The sequence below is a fragment of the Herpailurus yagouaroundi genome, unplaced genomic scaffold (assembly GCF_014898765.1).
Source record: "Herpailurus yagouaroundi ecotype Mexico unplaced genomic scaffold, PumYag 140, whole genome shotgun sequence".
Taxonomy (NCBI): domain Eukaryota; kingdom Metazoa; phylum Chordata; class Mammalia; order Carnivora; family Felidae; genus Herpailurus; species Herpailurus yagouaroundi.
The window spans coordinates 35324703-35344526 of NW_024412395.1; the positions used below are offsets into that span (position 1 = coordinate 35324703).

General features: G+C 39.9%; 1 protein-coding gene across 11 annotated transcripts in view; it reads left to right on the forward strand.

Moving 5' to 3' along the window:
* The window catches only part of FMNL2 (formin like 2), a 316728-nt gene that overhangs the window by 236331 nt on the left and 60573 nt on the right, over positions 1 to 19824 (forward strand). For all 11 annotated transcript variants that reach the window (XM_040475088.1, XM_040475093.1, XM_040475085.1 and 8 more), the window contains 3 exons: positions 12197 to 12305; positions 16667 to 16743; positions 18449 to 18542. In XM_040475088.1, the coding sequence (XP_040331022.1) occupies positions 12197 to 12305; positions 16667 to 16743; positions 18449 to 18542 (280 nt within the window). The remainder of the gene's footprint in view (positions 1 to 12196; positions 12306 to 16666; positions 16744 to 18448; positions 18543 to 19824) is intronic.

Below are 19824 nucleotides of genomic sequence, written 5' to 3' on the forward strand. Positions count from 1 at the left end.
TGTTCCACCTCTTCATTGGGTCTTTTCTCCAATGGAAGACCAATTGAAAGAGGTTATGATCTGGAAGTCATCTGACCAATACATTGTTGGGGATCTGTCTCACAGGTACTCTGTTACATATGATAGGGTCTGGGACCTCCCTCACATGTTATGATAGTAAAGAACTTGGCTCCATAGTGAGCGGACAGTCCATGTTAACCATATAGGGTTGAGGGGAAAATTTGAAGATGACCCAGGAACTTCCTACAGCTGTGGTCCAGGACCTTCATCAGCAAGACTTAACCACATACTTAACAGGTGAATGGTGCTTTGCCAAAGTGCTGAGGATACAGAAAGATACATAAACTATTTGTATAAGATTCATGGTTACTAAAGGACATTTTCATGCTTACATCATTAAATCTTCATGAATTTTGGGGGGCGGGTATTCAAGGGCTATTAGCCTGATTTTACAGATGAGGAAGCTGGGACTCAGAGAAGTTATCCATACCTAGTAAGTGACAGAGCCAGGGTTTATAATCAGTCTTCTGACTTCTGTGTCAGATGTCTTTATGATTTGATTGAGAAAACATGTGTGTGTGTGTGCTCCTGCACACTGACCTATGTTAAGTGTCATATGAGTATAACCAACACCAGTGTATGGAGGCCAGAGTGAACAGTAAAACCTAGGAAAGATTCATGATGTGGTCTGGATGTGAAAGAGCAGTGAGTAAGACTTGGAGGAGGGACTCTGAAAGGGGAGAAGGAGGGAGAGTGGTATGGGCAGTGGTTCAGTGGTAAGACCACATGGTTTGTTTAGGAAACAATGAATAGATGAGTCTGGCTGGAAGCAGTTTAGAAGCAGTTTATGTAATATTTTGAAGGCCAGGGTATGGAATTATCATTTTAGCTCATTGGCAATGATCTATTGAAGGTTTATGAAAAGCAGGGGTGATTTGGAACAAACATAGAAATATTTCTATTTAAAGGTCACAGGAGATAGATGGTTTCCTTGAACACTTTTCACGTAGGGATATATATGAATTAATTAGTAACTCAATGGCAAATACCTTTGTCAGAGAGAATGAAAGCTTAGAAGATTCAGACAAATAAGGCTCTCCATTCATATAGTGGGTTGGCAGGCTGTTTGCCCACTTACTCTGTTCGGAAAGCATGTATGGAGATCTTTTGATTCATAGGTTCTGTCTTGTCAGCTGGTCCTGTAGGAAATCTAGGCAAACAAAACATTTCAAAAACTAATTAAAAAGGTCCATTAGGAGATTTGGGTATTTCTGACTCCCTCTGCCCTCCCCTCTGTTTCCTCTTCTCTCTTCACCTCCACTCTGAACTATCTGGATTCAACTGTTTGCACTCTGTTTCTTTTGGCTGTGGAGACCGTCAGAAAGTGCTTGTTTGACTTTTTTCAGCAGCATATATTTTATGAGGTTAATTGATAGAAGAAATATGCCCAAGTGATGTCATGTCTGAAGAGTAAGTGAGGAAACCTAAAACCCCAAATCTTGGTAAAGTTATATTAAGCCCAGACCTTGGAACCATAAAAGACTAGTAAAATTAAGTCAAATCGTGTGACATACCCGGTTGGCATTGCAGCCCTATTGGGTTGAAACCTTACCGTAGCTTCCAAGGAAGTTCTAATTACTGTTCTTTATTTATAGGTAGATATTAGTTTGGTATCTGAATAGTTAGACTGTGTGAAAATACTTTTTGTGAGAGAATATACCTTTTCTTTTTCCTGTTGCCATTAGGACTTCGATATTACAGACTTCACACATGTTGGCAAGAAAGGTCTACAGACTTTCGAAAAACATTTTTTTGCCAGACTCTGGGAAAGTCTGGTTTAGGTCAGTTCAGGAAACACTCATTCAAGGTTCCACAGTAATATATTGTCTGTGGATAATACAAGGTCACAGGGAGAGACAGACATGTACACCAACCCACATACAAGAATATGTCTCCATGTCTAGAAGTAAGTATATGTTAAAACAGTCAATTCTGATCCGACTTACTTCAAGGTATCACTGGGTGAGCAGCAGCTTGTCTTGACTGAGTACTTGGTGCTTTGCAGATAGATCTCTGAACATATCTAGCATTGATCACATCCAGCTTTTGTTCAGAAGTAGTGTTCTTTCCCCTGTACTTCCAGAATTATCAGACATGCTGTGTGTCCTTCATTCTTAAGCTTATCACCTCTTTTTTTTTTTAACATACCACTTTTATTATTTTTTTTTATTTTGTTAAGAACACTTAACATGAGACCTTAGCCCCTTAACATTTTTAAGTGTACAATGCAGTATTGTTAACTATGGGCACAATGTATAGTAGCTCTCTAGAACTTATCTTGTGTAACTGAAACTTCATTGTCATTGATTAACAATTCCCAGTACACCCCTCCACCCAACCCCGGCAGCCACCATTCTGTTCTCTGCTTCTAAGAGCATGACTGTCTTAGATACCTCATTAAAATAGTCTCATACGGCGTCTTTCCTAATGGGACTGGCTTATTTCACTTAGCAGGATATCCTCAAGGTTCATCCATATTGTTGCCCATTGCAGGATTTCCCTTTTTTTTTTTTTTTAAAGACTAAATAATATTCCATTGTATGTGCTTACATCTTACATTTCTTTTTTACTTTTTATTTTGATATAGTTTAAAAAATGTAATAATAGTACAGTGATCTGTCTTATGCTCTTTATACGGATTCAAGAATTAACATTTGTCCATTTATTCCTTGCACACTTGTTTTGTAAACATACACACCTTTAACCATTTGAAAGCATGTTACAGAATTGTGCCCTTTTACACCTAAATATTTTAGTGTAGATTTCCTAAGACAAGGATTCTCTTACATAACGATGGTACAATTCTCAAAATAAGAATGTTTTAATATGGACACTGTTTCTTAGTCCAATCTGTTAGTTTCATCTATTACCCTACTGTCTTTCATAACATTTTTTTTTTCCCCAAACCCTGTCCAGGATCCAATGTGAGGATCATTTATTGTGCTTAGTACTTGTGTCTTTGTAGTGTCCTTTAACTTGGAACAGTTCCTCATCCTTTGTGTGTCACGGCTTAATGTGTGTGTGTGTGTGTGTGTGTGTGTGTGTGTGTGTGTGTGTGTGTGTGAGAGAGAGAGAGAGAGAGAGAGAGAGAAATATTTTTTTATTGAGATAAAATTTTATAATGTGTAAGTTTCAAATGTACAACACTATTTGAAAAATTTGTATATTGCAATATGATTGCCACAGTAGCATTTGCTAACACCTCTATCATGTCACATAATTCCCATTTCTTTTCTTCATGTATTCATCTGTTGATGGACATTAAGATTGTTTTTACATCTTGGCTATTATAAATAATGCTGCAATGAATACAGGTGTGCAGTTATCTCTTGCAGATTTTGATTTCCATTCTCTTGGATAAATACCCAGAAGTGAGGTTGCTGGATCTTATGGTAGTTCTATTTTTAACTTTTTGAGAACTCCATACTGTTCTTCTTGGTGTCTGTATAACTTATATTCCCACAAACAGTGCATAAAGACTTTAATTTCTCCACATCACTGCCAGCACATGTTATCTCTTGTTTTTTTTGTTTGTTTGTTTTTTGATAGTAGCTATCCTGACAGAGGTTAACTGAGATCTCATTGTAGTTTTGATTTGTATTTTCCTGATGACTGGTGATGTTGAGCATATTTTTAGATACTGTCAGTCATGTGTATGTCTTCTTTGGAGAAATGTCTGTTCAAGTCCTTTGCCCATTCTTTAATTGGGTTATTGGTTTTTTGGTTTTTTGGTTTTTTTGTTTTGTTTTGTTTTTGTTTTTTGCTATTGAGTAGTGGAGTTCTTTGTATGTTTTAGGCATTAATGGTTTGTAACTATTTTCTTCCATTTTGTAGGTTACCTTTTAACTCTGTTTCCTTTCTGTGCAGAAGCTTTTTAGTTTGATGTGGTCCAACTTGTTACATTCTGAAACATGAGACACTAGTTCACACTTAATATAGCTTCCTTTTTAAACTCTTACAATGACTAGTCGTTTAAGGATGGCAAAACATGACTCCAACCAGAAGTCTAAGAAGCATTAACATGTAATTCAGGCTACTAACATGCGTCTGGCAAGAAAAATTCCTGTGTGTCTAACTTGCAGCCACGCAGATTCCAAGATCCTTACTTTCCTAGGTTTTCTTTGCTGGCCTTGCCATTCTTTTTTTGGAGTCAAAAATTCAGGTTTTACTTGCCTGGTCATTCTTAACAGTATCAGTCAATGGATTGGAGCTCACTCATCAGTCATTCTGAAGGGCTTTTGAAGTAAGTACTTTCTTGGGGTACCTGCATGGCTCAGTTGGTGGGGCTTGACCTCAAGACCTTGAGATCAAGAGTCATGTGCCCCACGGAGGCGTGCCTGGGTGGTTCAGTAGGTTAAGTGTCCAACTCTTGGTTTTGGCTCAGGTCATGATCTCATGGTTCACGAATTTGAGCCTCACACGGGGCTCTGTGTTGACCATGTGGAGCCTGCTTGGGATTCTGTCTTTTTGCCCCTACCCTACTTGTGCATGCACACTGTCTCTCAAATACAAACTTAAAAAAAAAATCTGTTTCTTAAAAATAAATAGAATGAACCAAATACCCTCTTTCCCCATGGGACCTGCTGTCACTGCTCTGCAGGTTGACATGCTCACCACCTGCCTCTCAGCACATTCATTGCTGCGCATGAAGTAGGTTGTTCAGATGGCAGTTGTCACCGTAGTATGAAACAGGAAATGTTTTGTATAGGTTTCTTAAAACATATCTAGAAATTGCTTGGTTTTTAAATGCTTATTACTCATACTAGCTTTGACTGGTACCTTCTTATTTTGTATACATATATATAACTACTGGTGCATATAATTAATATAAATGGTTAGAGTCAGTTCTCTTGGGTTTTGATCTTAAGTCGGTTTTGTAATCTGTTTCTGTCCATATTCACAGAATTTTGTGAATTCCAATTGGCAGTTTTTCCAAGACAGTGTGTCTTCTTCAAATGCTAGGGTAACATTTAGGTTTGAGTTCAGTGCTTGACAGAATAGCAGACAGTTCTCAAAGCTGATGAAAAGGGTCTGAGAAATTTGGTGGTGTTAGTTTGCTACAATGTTTTGGTCAAAATGACTTCTCAGAAGACAGGATTTCCTTAAAATTCTTGAGACCTAGAAAAAAAATGTCTAAATATTCATCTCCCATTTTCTTTGTTCTATAAATGGTAGGAACTCCAAAAATTGGACGGGGAGCTGTTTTCTGCCTCTGGGAAATCATCTTTTGTATCCAGGCATCCAGAGCCCCAGAGCACTGCTTGCCTGAAGTGGGGAAGAAAGGTTCTCAGGACAGCCTACATTTAGGTACTGCGCTCCAGTGGTGCAGGCATTGGTTCACAGTCCCTCCATTAAATAGTTTATTCCCTTGTTTTTTCCTCTGGAATCTGAAGGAGTTCTCTCCAACCCTTACGTCTCCGGGAAGCTGTCCAGAGTCACCAGAGAGACCTGATTGTTTTAGGACCTCATTAGACCTGCTCCCATTAACTTGAAGGAATAGTCACACATAGTCAGAATGACTTCATTGGGCAGAAAATGATCTCTAAATGTCTGATATGGATGTCAGTGAAAATGAGGGAGTCAGGACTCTTTCAATGCAGTCATCCATAAAAACAATGAGGAAACTGGCTAAATATGCCAGAAACCATTTTTTTCCCCCCAGAATTCCAGGAATTAGCTAGTCCTGCAGCAATCTGGGGAGCATGTATTTAGGAAAAATGACTCAATCTTGGTAGGAGCAGCTGGCTTTGTGGCATTTCACTTACCCTGACCAAGCCCCCTGGCCCCCTCCCCAGTTCCACAGTAGCCTTGAAAACCAGGAGCTCCATAATCACAGGGAAAACCATCAGCCTGGCAGCCAGCAGGGGGGAAGAATGGAAATGAACTTCCTTCCAAGCCTCTTCCTCCTTGTCCTAGATTAAGCTCTGATGTATTTACTGTGAGATTTGAGAACTGGGGAAGATGCCGATTTTAAGCCTCTGTTAAGGGAACTTACACCATTCGTTCTTGACAGAATTTGGGATCATTAGAGACAGGAGTAAGGCTCATAGGAGGAAACCAGGAGAAAACTAGTGCTGCCTCTCACTGGGGCCTTTTAAATATAACCACAGTGAACCAGAGGGATAGTCTTCATTTGGCTCTGTTGAGTCTGTTTTATATGAAGTTTCGTAATAACTTGAGGAAGGAAATATTGTAGTAATTGGTTTCACTGTGTAGAATTCTATAATGGTACATGTACCAAGTCTATTAGATTACCACAGAAGCACCTACATCTCCTGCTGACTCACCCATTTAATCCTTGTAAAGCTCAGATCTTTGTGGAAAGTTTTTTCAAAGAGCTAAACTAAGATGTGATCAGTGCTTGTGTAAGGTGAACATGGCTTAGCCCGAAGGCCCTCGGCATGAACCGGATGCAGGCTCCCTTATCTGCTGTTCTTTCAACTGTGGCACATGGAATCTTATTGACGTGTGTCAACGTGATTATGCACCAGCACCTGTGCATACAACGTTTGGTTGTGGTGACTAGTTTCAAGCTGCCTGAGTTTTTAATTGGTAACTGATTATTGCTGGGATTTTCCAACTCAGCCTAAGGGAATCGGTGTAACTCATACATTTGGTGGAGTTTTGCATGGCACTAATCAGTTTCCTTCATCCTTTTTTCTGTGGAAACTGTTAATCATTGTATTCAGCCTTATTGGCATCCAGGTGGACATTTGGCACCAGGGAACAAGATTTTTTTCAAAGCCCAGTTTTTCTGATGATACTTTTTTTTTTTTAATTAAAAAAATTTTTTATGTTTATTTTTGAGAGAGAAAGAGAGACAGAGGATGAGTGGGGAAGGGGCAGAGAGAGAGGGAGACATAGAATCCAAAGCAGGCTCCAGGCTCCAAGCTGTCAGCACATGGCTCAAACCCATGGACCATGAGGTCATGACGTGAGCTGAAGTCGGACGCTTAACCAACTGAGCCACCCAGGCACCCCTGATGATACTTGTTTTGTTACATGTGTTGTGGCGGAATTTGGGCTTCTCACAGAAATGTTACACTTTGCTTTTTGAGGGTAGAGCAGGACCAGCTCTCCACCTAAGGGACCTTTTGGGAAACATTCTGTGGGGTGATTGAAGTGGAAGAGGCATTATGATCACATCCTTAGTTAGCCCTCTGTGTTTATGGGGATCTAAACCTAGACCATCCATAGTACTTGCTTTTGTGCAGCTTCCCCCTCCCCCCTTCTTTATATGGAAAGTAACATGCAGCCTTAAAATATGAACAAAAATAATGAATCCAAGGATCACAAGGTGGGTATGTTTTACATCTGCACTGTTAATAGTTCTTGTTCAGTTGGGTTCAGTGTCATGTCACCTTTATGAGGCTTTCCCTACAATTTGTCCATTCCTTTTAGATTTACTTCTTGAATTAGAGCCCTGTTGAAAAAAACCTCTGATCTGCCTAAAGACTGTTACCAGGAATAGGTCTGTATTAACTCAGTCAAATTGGGCTTGATTGAGAAAAGGTTGACTCTGTGGGGATTTTAAGTATGATACTTTGCAGAAAAAAATGTTCTCCTTTATGATGGGACTGTCGTCACTCTACCATCTTGGGCTGCGCAGGTGTGTGTACTGCTGAGTCTATTTTATGCATTGTGGTGTGCATGTGACAGAATGGTGGGCTGGGGGTGGAGCACTTCATACAGGGGCTGACAATATACTCATCTGTTGCATCCTAAACTAAGTGATGAGCCCTCAAAGGCAAAAGCAGCATCTTTCATTGTCTTTCATTTTCCCTTAACACTTAGTAGAGTTTAGCATAAACAGGAGATGCTTAATAAAACCAGCTTTGGAGCTCAAACAAGAGATTTGGTTTGGTTTCCTGTGGCTGGTGGAGAACATCAGAGGCCAGTACTCTTATTTTATTTGTAAGTTTTTGTTTAAATTTCAGTTAACATACAGTGTAATGTTAGTTTCAGGTGTACAGTATCGTGATTCACCATTTCTATACAATACCCAGTGCTCATCACAACAAATGTACTACTTCATCAAGGCCAGTACTTTTATAAATTTTAAAAACAAATTTTTTAATGTTTATGTTTGAGAGAGAGAGGGAGAGAGAGAGCGTGCACCAGAGTGTGAGCGGGGGAGAGGCAGAGGGAGACATAGAATCAGGAGCAGGCTCTAGGCTCTGAGTTGTTAACACAGAGCCCGATGCAGGGCCTGAACCCATGAACCATGAGATCATGACCCGAACCAAAGTTGGACACTCAACTGACTGAACCATGCAGGCACCCCAGTACATTTATAAATGAAAAAAAATTTTTTTTTAAGTTTATTTTTGAGCGAGAGAGACACAGACAGAGTGTGAGCGGGGGAGAGGCAGAGGGAGACACAGAACTGGAAACAGGCTCCAGGCTCTAAGTTGTCAGCACAGAGTCCGATGTGGGCCTGAACCCACAAACCGTGAGATCATGACCTGAGCCAAAGTCAGATACTCAGCCAACTGAGCCATCCAGACACCCCAGTACTTTCATAAATTTTTAAAAAGTGTTTTGAAAGAGAGAGAGAGAGAGAGACTAAGTGGGGGAAGGGCAGAGAGAGAGGGACAGAATCTCAAGCAGGCTCTGCACTGTCAGCGCAGAGCCCAACATGGGGCTCAAACCCACAAACCATGAGATCATGACCTGAGCTGAAATCAAGAGTCAGATGCTTAACTGACTGAACCACCCAAGTACCCCAAGGCCAGTACTTTCAGATTGCTTACCTTGTCCCGGTGTCCTTGTTGTGGTTAAGTGGTTCCAAGAAATTGTTATTTTTAACTCTTTTGGTATTTTAGCATCAACCGGTTAAACAGATCTATTAAAACCAGCTACACAGGGACAGTTTTTTTAGGGTATTCTATCAATATTGTACATTGGAGCTGAATTTCAGACTGTCCAAAAAGAAAAAAAGTAACTCAGTTGATATTTAAGGCAAATGAGCCAAATATCTACCTACATAGGTAGTCAAATACCACAAAAAGTGCATGTTGGAGAGTAGGTTAACGTACATGCGAACCCATGGCACAGCCCCTAACACCAAGCCTTAGAGATTCAATGTGATCCTAAATTATTTACAAATATTTTGTATTTACAGAGGTAAAGAGTCGTGACGTTTATCGGGGTGCATTTACTTAATGGAGAAAATTCTTTCAGAATAACAATTCCAAAATAAATAGAGCAAGATTTCCTATTAAAACAAATCTTCACTTTTCTGATATGTGATAGAGGATAAAGATTTAAAAAGAAAACTGCTTACCAAGTGCGTGGACCCGTGTGTTCTGAAAAAGATGCCTAGATGCTGCTGTTCTTAGCAAACTGAACCTTAGTCCTGCCTGGAGAAATAATTACTGGGAGTGGGGTAGATGATGCCTGTATGGACCCAGTGCTGTCAGAATGACTGATATGAACGTTTGACAAAGAACTTGCCAGCACAGATGGCTGTAGGCAGTAGCTTTTTCATATGATAACCCGACAGATTGTCCATGAGTTGTAACTTGTAAAATGACACTGCCCTGCATCTCTGTGAGGACACTGAAAGTCTCGTCTCTTGATTTTTACTTGCTGTGTGGTTGTAGTTTCTTTGGGCTTGAGTTTTCTTAGCTGTATCAGGGAAGATTGGAATAAATGATAGCATGGATCTCTCTCAGCTTTCAGTGCTGATTGTTTTGGTTAGTGGTTGTACTGGTGATTTTTAAAAAACACAGTGATGCAGTGATTTTAAACACAACAGGTTCAAATGTTGCCTTTAGTTCTTTAGTTTTCTATAAACCCAAAACGGGAGAAAAATAAATTGTAGATCAAGTGCCATATATTTTAGAAAAGAGCTAATCTCTATTTTTTAAACACAGAATATCAACAAATCAGATACACGTTTTTATTGACATATTTTTAAGCTCCTTAAGTATTGATAAGTATTTATGTACTGTTTACATTAAATACGTTTTAAATATTGATCCAGAATGTGTATTTGAGATTACCTACCTACTACAATGAATAGAAGCCTTTTGTGTTAACTTTGTAATTAGAATATTATAATTAATCTGTTTTTGCTAGTTTCTACCAATACAAGTAACGACAAAGACATATTCAATTGTTAGAGTTCTATTACAATCCTGAAGCTGAAGAACTGGATCAATAAGTAAAAGGAAGGAACTTGCTATGTTGCTTTACATCTCTTAGGAAACACCATTATAGGTGTATGTTTGGTCTACTTGGCAGAACCATTAAAATGTATATGGAAGTGATACAGAAACACACACTGACCTGTCCATCATCCTTAAAGAGTCCCTTGCTTTGGTCAGTGAATCTCCTGTAGTCGTTGCTGCACGTAAATATAATTTAGTAAAGGATGTTTGATTCCCTTGAAAGTCACCTTTTTTCTTTTTCCAACTTAATCACAGATAACTTCATTGTGCTCTGGTAGCCACTGCATTCAATTAAAAATGCCAACCGTCTCTCTCATCAGCTATGATATACTTGACAGGTGACACCAATAAAGAAATGCAAAATAGGTTAAAATAAATTCAGAAAGAGGAGGGGAAAGAATTTCTGATAGAGACCAGGAAGACCACAGACATTTGGGTCAGGTTGGCTGCATGGCTGTTATTTAAAGAGACACCAATGTCTGTGAGACCTCCATAAAGTGTGTTAGCAGACATGCTCAGGCTGGGGCTATGGTGAAGGGACACATTTCGCAAGTGTATTTTAGAGGTTGAAAGTGTCCTTACTATCACGCGAGTCTGAATTTGTTTCCTTAGCTTTGTTTTTGCATTCAGAAGTGAATTGTTAGGCCAACTTCCATGCTGCATTTTTATTTCTAAGTGTGAATAAAGCAGGAAAGCCCTTGAGTAAAGCATTCTTCTTAAGACTTCCATCAGCAAACTATTTTATCCATTCAGGTATACGGAGGCAAGTTGACGTATTGAAGTGCTTTTCACCAATTTATTTGGCTCATTAGTAGGCTTATGTGAAAAAAAAAATCGTCCTCTGTTTGATAGTTTTTGAATAGAAAGTGACTTAAAAGGGCTGCTCAGCTGGATAGCTTCAGACAGACCTGCCGGTTCAGTGTTCAACTCATAGCCTGCACCTGTGGGACTTTTGAAAGCAGTTAACGTTAATCATAACTTCCTTTAAATGTTTTAATTAGTTCAGGAAGAAGGAAGACCTCGGGCTGATGTTTTATAGATCATTTCTGTCATTGACTCTATGGGAGAGTAGTTGACAATTTTTGAAATTGGCTTTTATGTTGGTCTTGGAGTTGCAGAGAAAGCTGTATTTGGGGGCACTGACTAAAAGCTCACATTGACGCTCTTTGCGTTGTTAACTTGTCTGCTAGCACTGTGTTTACCTTGCCACTTCTTTACTACCTGCAGCCTCTGCTGAATCTCTAGACAGGGGAACCGAGGCTTAGCAATGTAGGATCTCTAGAATGAGTTTTAACATTGAAACCTCTTCACCGTGTGACATGCCAACACATTTCCATGTAAGCTTCAGCTTCCATACCAGGCTTTGGGTGAGGGATCAGGCTGTCGAGGCATTTGTATACTGTTAAGGTCTTGGGTACAGTTAAAGTCTAACATCACAAGCTGATATCAAAGCTGGTAATGTGTGACCTTGCCTAGCCTTAAACTCCTGTAACAGGGACTCCTGAGAGCAGTAATGGGAAGGTGCAGTTAAACTGGGGGCAGATGACTGGCAGTCTAGGTGGTATAAGCTAAGGCTTCACCCCTTCGCTTGTTTGCAAATGCAGTCTGCATGCATGCTGTTTGAGATCACCTCTGCGAATCTAGCTTGGCTTCCTGATTGGGAGCCTGGGGTTGTTGGCGGATCTCCTGTGCAATCTGATGTGCTATATGCTGTGAGTGAAGTTGAGTTTCATTGTCCATGGTATCTGGCTTGATGCGATGGTGACCAGTACACAGAAAAGTGTAGGCTTTGCAGTCCCCGGAAATAGCTTTGTGGTGATGGATTTGTGGTGGTGGTTTCAGCCTGTAATCCTCACTTAGGTGCAGATAAAGATAGAGAACGCTTTCCATTTTTTAAGTGGCTGTGTCTGTGCTAAGAAGGTAACCTGTAGTTTCATGGAAGTTTCCCTTTTTATTTGTAGATATAATACTTTGCCAAGCAGAAGAACCCTGAAAAATTCAAGATTAGTGAGTAAGAAAGACGACGTGCATGTCTGTATCATGTGTTTACGTGCCATCATGAATTACCAGGTATGTTTGTGTTCTGATTCTTTAAAAAAATCTGAAAAATCTGTCAGATTCAGATCTTGTCCTCTCTGGTTTCTTTGTATTTCTCTTTGAAATAAATGACAGGATTTAATGCAATTCAACTTAAAAAAGGGTCTGGTTCATTTTAATGCTCAAGATTTAACTCACTGCCTTTATATTTTAGTTAGCATTTATCCTTTATGATGTACTTGGAGGGAAGATGTTTTCCTCCTACGGTCATAAACTTGTTTAGATGAGTTGGTGAATGTTTGTGACCACTTATGACAGAATAAGCCGCTGGTTGTGGGCAATAATGGACCAACTTTAGAATGTTAGGAGTGAGGGATGCTTGGGTGGCTCAGTCAGTTGAGCATCCAACTCTTGATTTCGGCTCAGGTCACGAAATCATGGTTTGTGGGTTTGAGCCCCACATAAGGCTCTGCGCTGACAGTGCAGAGCCTGCTTGGGGTTCTCTCTCCCTCTCCCTCTTCCCTTCCTCTGCTTGTGTGTGCATGTACTCTCTCTCTGTCTCTTTCTCTCCAAATAAATAAATACACATAAAAAAAAAACAAAAAAACATTAGGAGTGAATAGACTCTTAACATTGGTCAGTGGTCCTCAAAGGGTTATATGGTAAAAAGGTGAGAAGTTGCAGTTACTGTCTGTTGGGCTTAGTGGTTCTTAACCTTTAGAAGAAGTGCCTGGAGGATTCTTGTTGAAAGGGCAGATCCTCCTCCAGGTGATGGTGATGCAAGTTATCCCCAACATAACAGGGAGAGAGACAGCTTAACGTGTGCATTGGATTAACTTTAACAAAGTAGAAGTTGGCGCCCGATAGGGTTTAAGTTAGGTAAGTGGAACCAGGAGTAAGAATCAGAGAAACGTAATTCAAATATAAAAATAGGATTTGATATCCATGGGTAGGGATGCTAAAGGTGGGTCTAAGCAGAAGTGGAAGGTAAACATGTAGGTCGAAGGTATCAGAATTCAAGCCCAACATAAGGGTGCTGAATTGAAGAGGGAGAACGTGCACTTTATTTTTTCTGTCAGTCAATATTTTTTGAGCATTGCCAGAGAGACCCTCTTCTGGGCAGAGGGAATAAATGCCCCAGGGAACTTACTTTCTAATGAAAGGGGTGACAGGTGATAAGTGGTAAAACACGCAGTGTTGGAAATAAGAGTAATGATGATGAGATGAAACGAAAGCTCACACTTAGAGTGTTTCCTAAGAGGACCAGTGCTTTTAAGCCTGGTACTTAATCTAAAGCTTATAACAGTCCTATGACAGTAGTAATACTACTATCCCCATTTTACTGATAAGGAAACTGAGACACAGAGAAATTAAGTTTTACTTAATTAGCCAGCAAGTGGTAGAATCAGATTTAAATCCAGGGAGACGGGCTCCAGAGCAATGTTACTAATACTGTGAAAAAACTAGTCAGGAAATAAGAATGGGAAGTGATGAAAGTGTGTGTTCAGTTTTAATGAGGCCAACTGGGAAAGTGTCCTGGAGAAGTAGCAATTTTTCACAGTAGCAGTTTGAAGAAGGAAACAAGGTGAGAGATTTTAGGGAAAGAAGATTTAGGTAGCAAAAAGGATGACTGCAAAGGCCATGGGGCAGGAATAAGCCTGATGTGCTCGAAGCCCAAGAAGGAGGCCAGGTTGGCTGCATCTGAATATCGAAGCCCAAGAAGGAGGCCAGATTGGCTGCATCAGAATAAGTAAGGAGAATAGAGGTAGATGAAATCTGAAGTTAACATGGGGTCCTGACTGTGGAGGGCTTTATAAGCCAGTGAAAGGATACAGTCTTTACTGTGAGTGGAAAGCTATTGAACAGTTCTGAGGGAAAATGTGACATGATCTGATACTTGATTTTAGCATGGCATTCTAGCTTCTGTGTTTAGGATTGACCTTGGGGGCCAAAGACGAAAGGAGGTAGACCATTTAGAAGGTTGCTGCATTAGTTTTAGGTGAGTGTTGATGGTGGTATGGGCCAGGATTATAGGAGCAAAGATGATGACAGGTGGCTGGATTCTGGTTTTCTTTTCATGGTAAAGGCAACTTGGATATGTGGTAAGGAGTGGAGGGTGGCCTTGAAGTGTTTGTCTTGGGCCCTTACTAAGATGGGGGAGGCTACAGGATTTGGGAGACTAGATTAAGAACGAAGTTTCAGGGATGTTACCTTTAAGATGTCTGTAGTCGGGGCACTTGGGTGGCTCAGTCGGTTAAGTGTCCAACTTTGGCTCAGGTCATGATCTTGTGGTTCTTGAGTTCAAGCCTCTTGTCAGGCTCTGTGCTGACAGCTCAGAGCCTGGATCCCACTTCAGATTCTGTGTCTCCCTCTCTCTCTGTTCCTCCCCAACTCATGCTGTGTCTCGCTATCTCTCAAAAGTAAATAAAGAAGAATAATAAAAATGTCTGTAGTCATCCACATAGAGGTCTTAAGTAAGTGGTTGGATATGTCAATCTGGAATTCAAGGCAGAAGTCTGAGCTGGAGTTAAAAATTTGGGATTTAATTGATGGTGTTTAAAGCCAGGGGAGTGCATGAGATCAACAGGGGTAGACAGAGAAGCAAAGAGATCCAAAATATGAACCCTGAGGCATTCTGTTTAAATGTCAGAGACATGAGGAAAAACTAGAGAGACTGAGGAGTAGACAGGGAGGTAGGAGCCAAGTAGAGGAAGTTTGAAGGAGAAAAGAGTGCTCAGCTGTGACTAATGCTGCTGCTGTGTCAAGATGAGCCCTGAGAATTGGCCATGGGCTTGGCAAAGTGTGGGTCATTGGCATTTCTGGGATGAACAGTTTCATTGGAGAGGTGGGGATGATATGCCTGATTAAAGTGATTGCAGGGTGCCTGGGTGCCTCAGTTGGTAAGTGTCTGACTTAGGTTTAGGTTATGATCTTGTGATTTGTGGGTTCCAACCCCACATTGAGCTCCACGCTGACAGTGAGGAGCTTGCTTGGGATTCTCTCTCCCTCCCTCTCTCTCTGCCTCTCTCTCTCTCTCTCTCTCTCTCTCTCTCAAAATAAATACATAAAAACTTAAAGTGATTGCAAGAGACGTCAGTAGGAGGAGACCATGAGTGCTTGGAGTTATGCCGTCATGTTAGCAGAGAAACAAGGCAGCAGGTAGACACAGGTTGTAGGGTCAAGAGGGATTTTGCTGTTGTTGTTACCGTTTAAGTTGAGTTTTTATGCTAAGGAATCAGGGAGAAATAATGATGAGGGCTGGGAGAATTGCTGGAGCCTAGGCTCTTCTTGGGAAGGGTTTCAAAGACTTACCTGGAGGGAGTGGCCTTGGATTGGAGCCCAGGAGGGTTCCTCTTCAGGAAAAGGTGAGGGGGCAAGTGGTGGATCTATGGGTGGATGGATATTGGGTTGGGAGCTTTTAGAAGATTTTTTTTTTTTTCTGATGCCTTATATTTTCTCAGGGTAATGAGAAATAAAGTCACGAACTGAGAGGGAGCTTGGAGGAGAAGGAATGATTCCTCAAATCAGCAGAACCAAGAGTGATTCTGGAGCCTGTTGTTGAACTTGTTACTTCCTTTAATTAACATGCCTCAGGATAAGACAGGTCTTCCTAGGCTTTGGTCCTGATAGCCATTGCCCAGAGAAGGGATGAGAAGCAGTGGTTGTCAATCCTGACTGCATAGAGAAGTCAGCTTAAAAAATGTTCAGATCCTTGAGATTCAAAGTATATTGCATTGGTGGTTCAGTGGTAAAATTCTTGCCTGCCAAAGTATATTGACCTGAGGTGTATCCTGGAAAATCAGTGTTATGTTTTTTTGCTTTGTTTTGTTTTGTTTTGTTTTTTACTCTTCCTCTTCCACATGATCTTGATGAGCAGCCAGATTGAGAATCACTGGACTGGAGCCTTCTCAGCATTTAAAAAAAATTTTTTTTTCAACGTTTATTTATTTTTGGGACAGAGAGAGACAGAGCATGAACGGGCGAGGGGCAGAGAGAGAGGGAGACACAGAATCGGAAACAGGCTCCAGGCTCTGAGCCATCAGCCCAGAGCCCGACGCGGGGCTCGAACTCACGGACCGTGAGATCGTGACCTGGTTGAAGTCGGACGCTTAACCGACTGCGCCACCCAGGCGCCCCGTCAGCATTTTAATAAAGGGAAACACATAGTTCAGTCATAAAGAATGAGAATATGGTCTCTTGATAATAGCATGATTCCTAAAATTTTTCATAGAGAAATACATTCAGGCACTGTTGTGCTAGAAACATAAATGCATTTGTGATGCTATAAATTACCTTAGGTAGAATTTTCAAGTTCTCCTTATTTTTTTTAAATCACTATGGACAGTTCCCCCTAAGCTGACTCTCTCTAATGCTCTATTTCACATTAATTTCAGTATGGTTTCAACATGGTCATGTCTCATCCACATGCTGTCAATGAGATCGCACTGAGCTTGAACAACAAGAATCCAAGGTAAGCTTACTTTGTAATTGTTCAAGTATAAATCTACCTAATGGAAGCAGAGGGCTGGTCAACATCTAGCCAGGTTAGAGTTTGGAAACTTTCAAATGTACCTCTTTGGATTAAGATTGCCAGTACACTCTCTTGGCTGTCTTCTCAGCGAAGTTACAGTTGTACATGTGGTGGAGTTGAGCACCTGGAGACATTACCCCTTCACTGTTCTCTTCAAGCTTTCACTTCTTTCTAGGCCTGGTTTTTAGCATCCTTGCAAATTTCGCCAGATCTGGTAGAGAGCATGAGTTTGCCTGGTTGTTAGAACTAGGGCCAGGAGAGCCTCCATACAGACTTAGCTACATCACTTACTGCTGAAAGCTAACTGCAACCACTCTTCCTTGTCTACACTTTACTTGGCAGCCTTTACATATGTAGTTTTTATTACCAGACAAAAAAAGAAACACAAAACAAAAATAACTGTGCACGTGGATTGCTTCTTCTACTCCCTTGCCTCTAAAAGCCAGTGCCATATTATTCACATCCCATATTATCCCTAGAAGACTGTTTTCATCAGTTTATTTTAGTTACTATAATGTGTTTTCCATTTTGGTGAGGGATTCCGCATTTCACAAGTCTTACTCCCTTCACCAGATACCTCTGCATGGACCATATATCGAAACACTGGTTAATGCCACCAAAAATTCTGATTTCAAATGAGATCCTTTCTGACATGGAATGAATTGCAAACTGTAAAGTCCTATTTAAATGTTGACTATTATTTCAAACTTCCCCTAATTAATAGTTTTTGCAAATTTACAATTGCTTCCTAAGTTTATTAGGAAATCTGGGTTTTCTTGCTTCTTTGTCCCTGCCAACTATTACAGGGAAGCTGTTATTCATTTTTCTTAAAGTAATTGACATTGTGGGTATCAGGCCAGTCTTTATTTAGTGGTTGGCAATAGCTTTTTTCCAGAAAAAAAAAAAAAATACAGAAGTGATCTTACGAAAAAAACAATGCTCTTCTTGATGTTGTATTTGACAACTTAGACTGTATTGCCAAGGGTTTCTTTCTAAAAATACTTCAGATAGCATTTTATTTTTTTTCTTTAGTCAGAGAAAATGTTCTTGTATTAGCACCGCTGTAATCCAGCTCCTTTCAGATCTCCTACATATAAAGAAGTGGTGACAAAAACTTGCATTGTCACGGGATCTTTATGGCGCCATCTGTCAATTAGCAGATTTGAAATAATAGGACATTAATTTCAGTACATTTTGAATTTGGGGGGCAAATGTTACTTCTCTGACTCTAAATCCAGAGAAGGTATTTAACCAATGGGTTGTTTTTTGAATATTCTCAAGTTCCCAATTGTCTTTAGCTTATCAATAAAACTTTTTCAAACATATCATACTGAGTCACCCACTGATAGAAGTGAAAGACTAATCTTCCCAGAATTAATTTTCATTATTGAGTCATTTTAATTCGAATGTTGGGAGTGGGAAACATTCCTTCCAACTTTGGTACCTCAGATAAATCACATACATAGAAGTTAGTAAAAGTTTAAAAATGTACTTTAATATAAATATACCTTAGTAAAAGTTTAAGAAACATACATGAACAAATTATTTTATTATCATAGCCATTTTGGAAGGAAAGGAGAGTTGATTCATCATGTTACTTCACTGATTTTTTTATTTTTTTGCTTGTTTCTTCTTGTTTCGACAGAACAAAAGCCCTGGTCTTAGAATTGTTGGCAGCTGTTTGTCTTGTCAGAGGCGGGCATGAAATCATTTTATCAGCATTTGACAACTTTAAGGAGGTAGGATACTTTGGAGTTCGCTCACACAAACATATTTGGACATCTTTGAACAGAATGATTTACATTTTCTGTGTGTATGTTTTATTATGAGATATAATTGCACATATTAGTTTCAGGTGTACAATATTTGTATATGTTGTGAAATGATCACCACAATAAGTGGTGATCACCATGGTTTACCTTTTTATTTATTTTGGGGCCTACGGGGTAGACTAGTTAATTTTCTAAGACGTCACTGAGGGAGAAGTAGTGAACTTAGTCTAAATATCTTAAATGGATGCATTAAACTTTCTTTGATGTCTCATTTCCAAGAAAAGTTAAAAACTATTTGCAGGACCTGTTTCCATTTGGAGAACATGGAATTGCCAGTTTGCAAACAGTTTGCAAACATGTTTTGTTAAATGTCTGTGGTTTTCATTATGGTTGATACTTGGGCACCCACCGTGTACATTTTATGAACTCTTCAATCGTAGCTATTTTCCCCAAATCACATACATTATCATTGCCGTGCTGAATGCCACCAGAAACCTCTCAAATAAATACACACACTGATTTTAGCAGTTTGTAATCTTAACCAGGTGATCCTTTGCTAGGCAAATGGTAAACCCTAGGACTTGCATGGTTGAAAATGGAAACTAAAAGAGCTACAGAAGAAACAGTTGCACACAGATAATATGATACCAAGGATTGTGGCCCACGGTATCAAGACATCATGACTGAAATAATCACTGGGTGGTAAGAGTGCAGGGTTACATAGCCCCAAAGAGTGCCTGTTGGCTCCCCTTGCATGTGCCTAACATCTGAGGCTACTTTGAGGTGGGATATTACAAAAATAAGTAAAGGCACTTGGAGCTCAGGCTTCAGTAAGACGTCAGCCAAATTGTGGCTTATCCTGGCAGTCCCATTTGATTCCAGATGCTCCTGGATTAGAATCAGATTTAAGAGGGACTTATAGACTCTTGCTCATCTTTTCCTGGGAACCTCTGGAATAAAACCCTGCTAATATTTATTGAAGACCTACTCTATGGCAGGTGCTATGCCTAGGTGCACACATGTAATCACGTGGTTCTGTGAGAATATATGAGACAAGTATTAATGTCTACATGTTCTAGAAGACTAAACTGAAATTCCAAATACATTTTGTTTATCCGTGGTCACATAGCTAGATGAGTGGCAGAGCCAGGACCATGATTTGGTGCTCCTGATCCTGAACTATTTTATTTTATTTTATTTTATTTTATTTTATTTTATTTTATTTTATTTTATTTTATTTTATTTTATT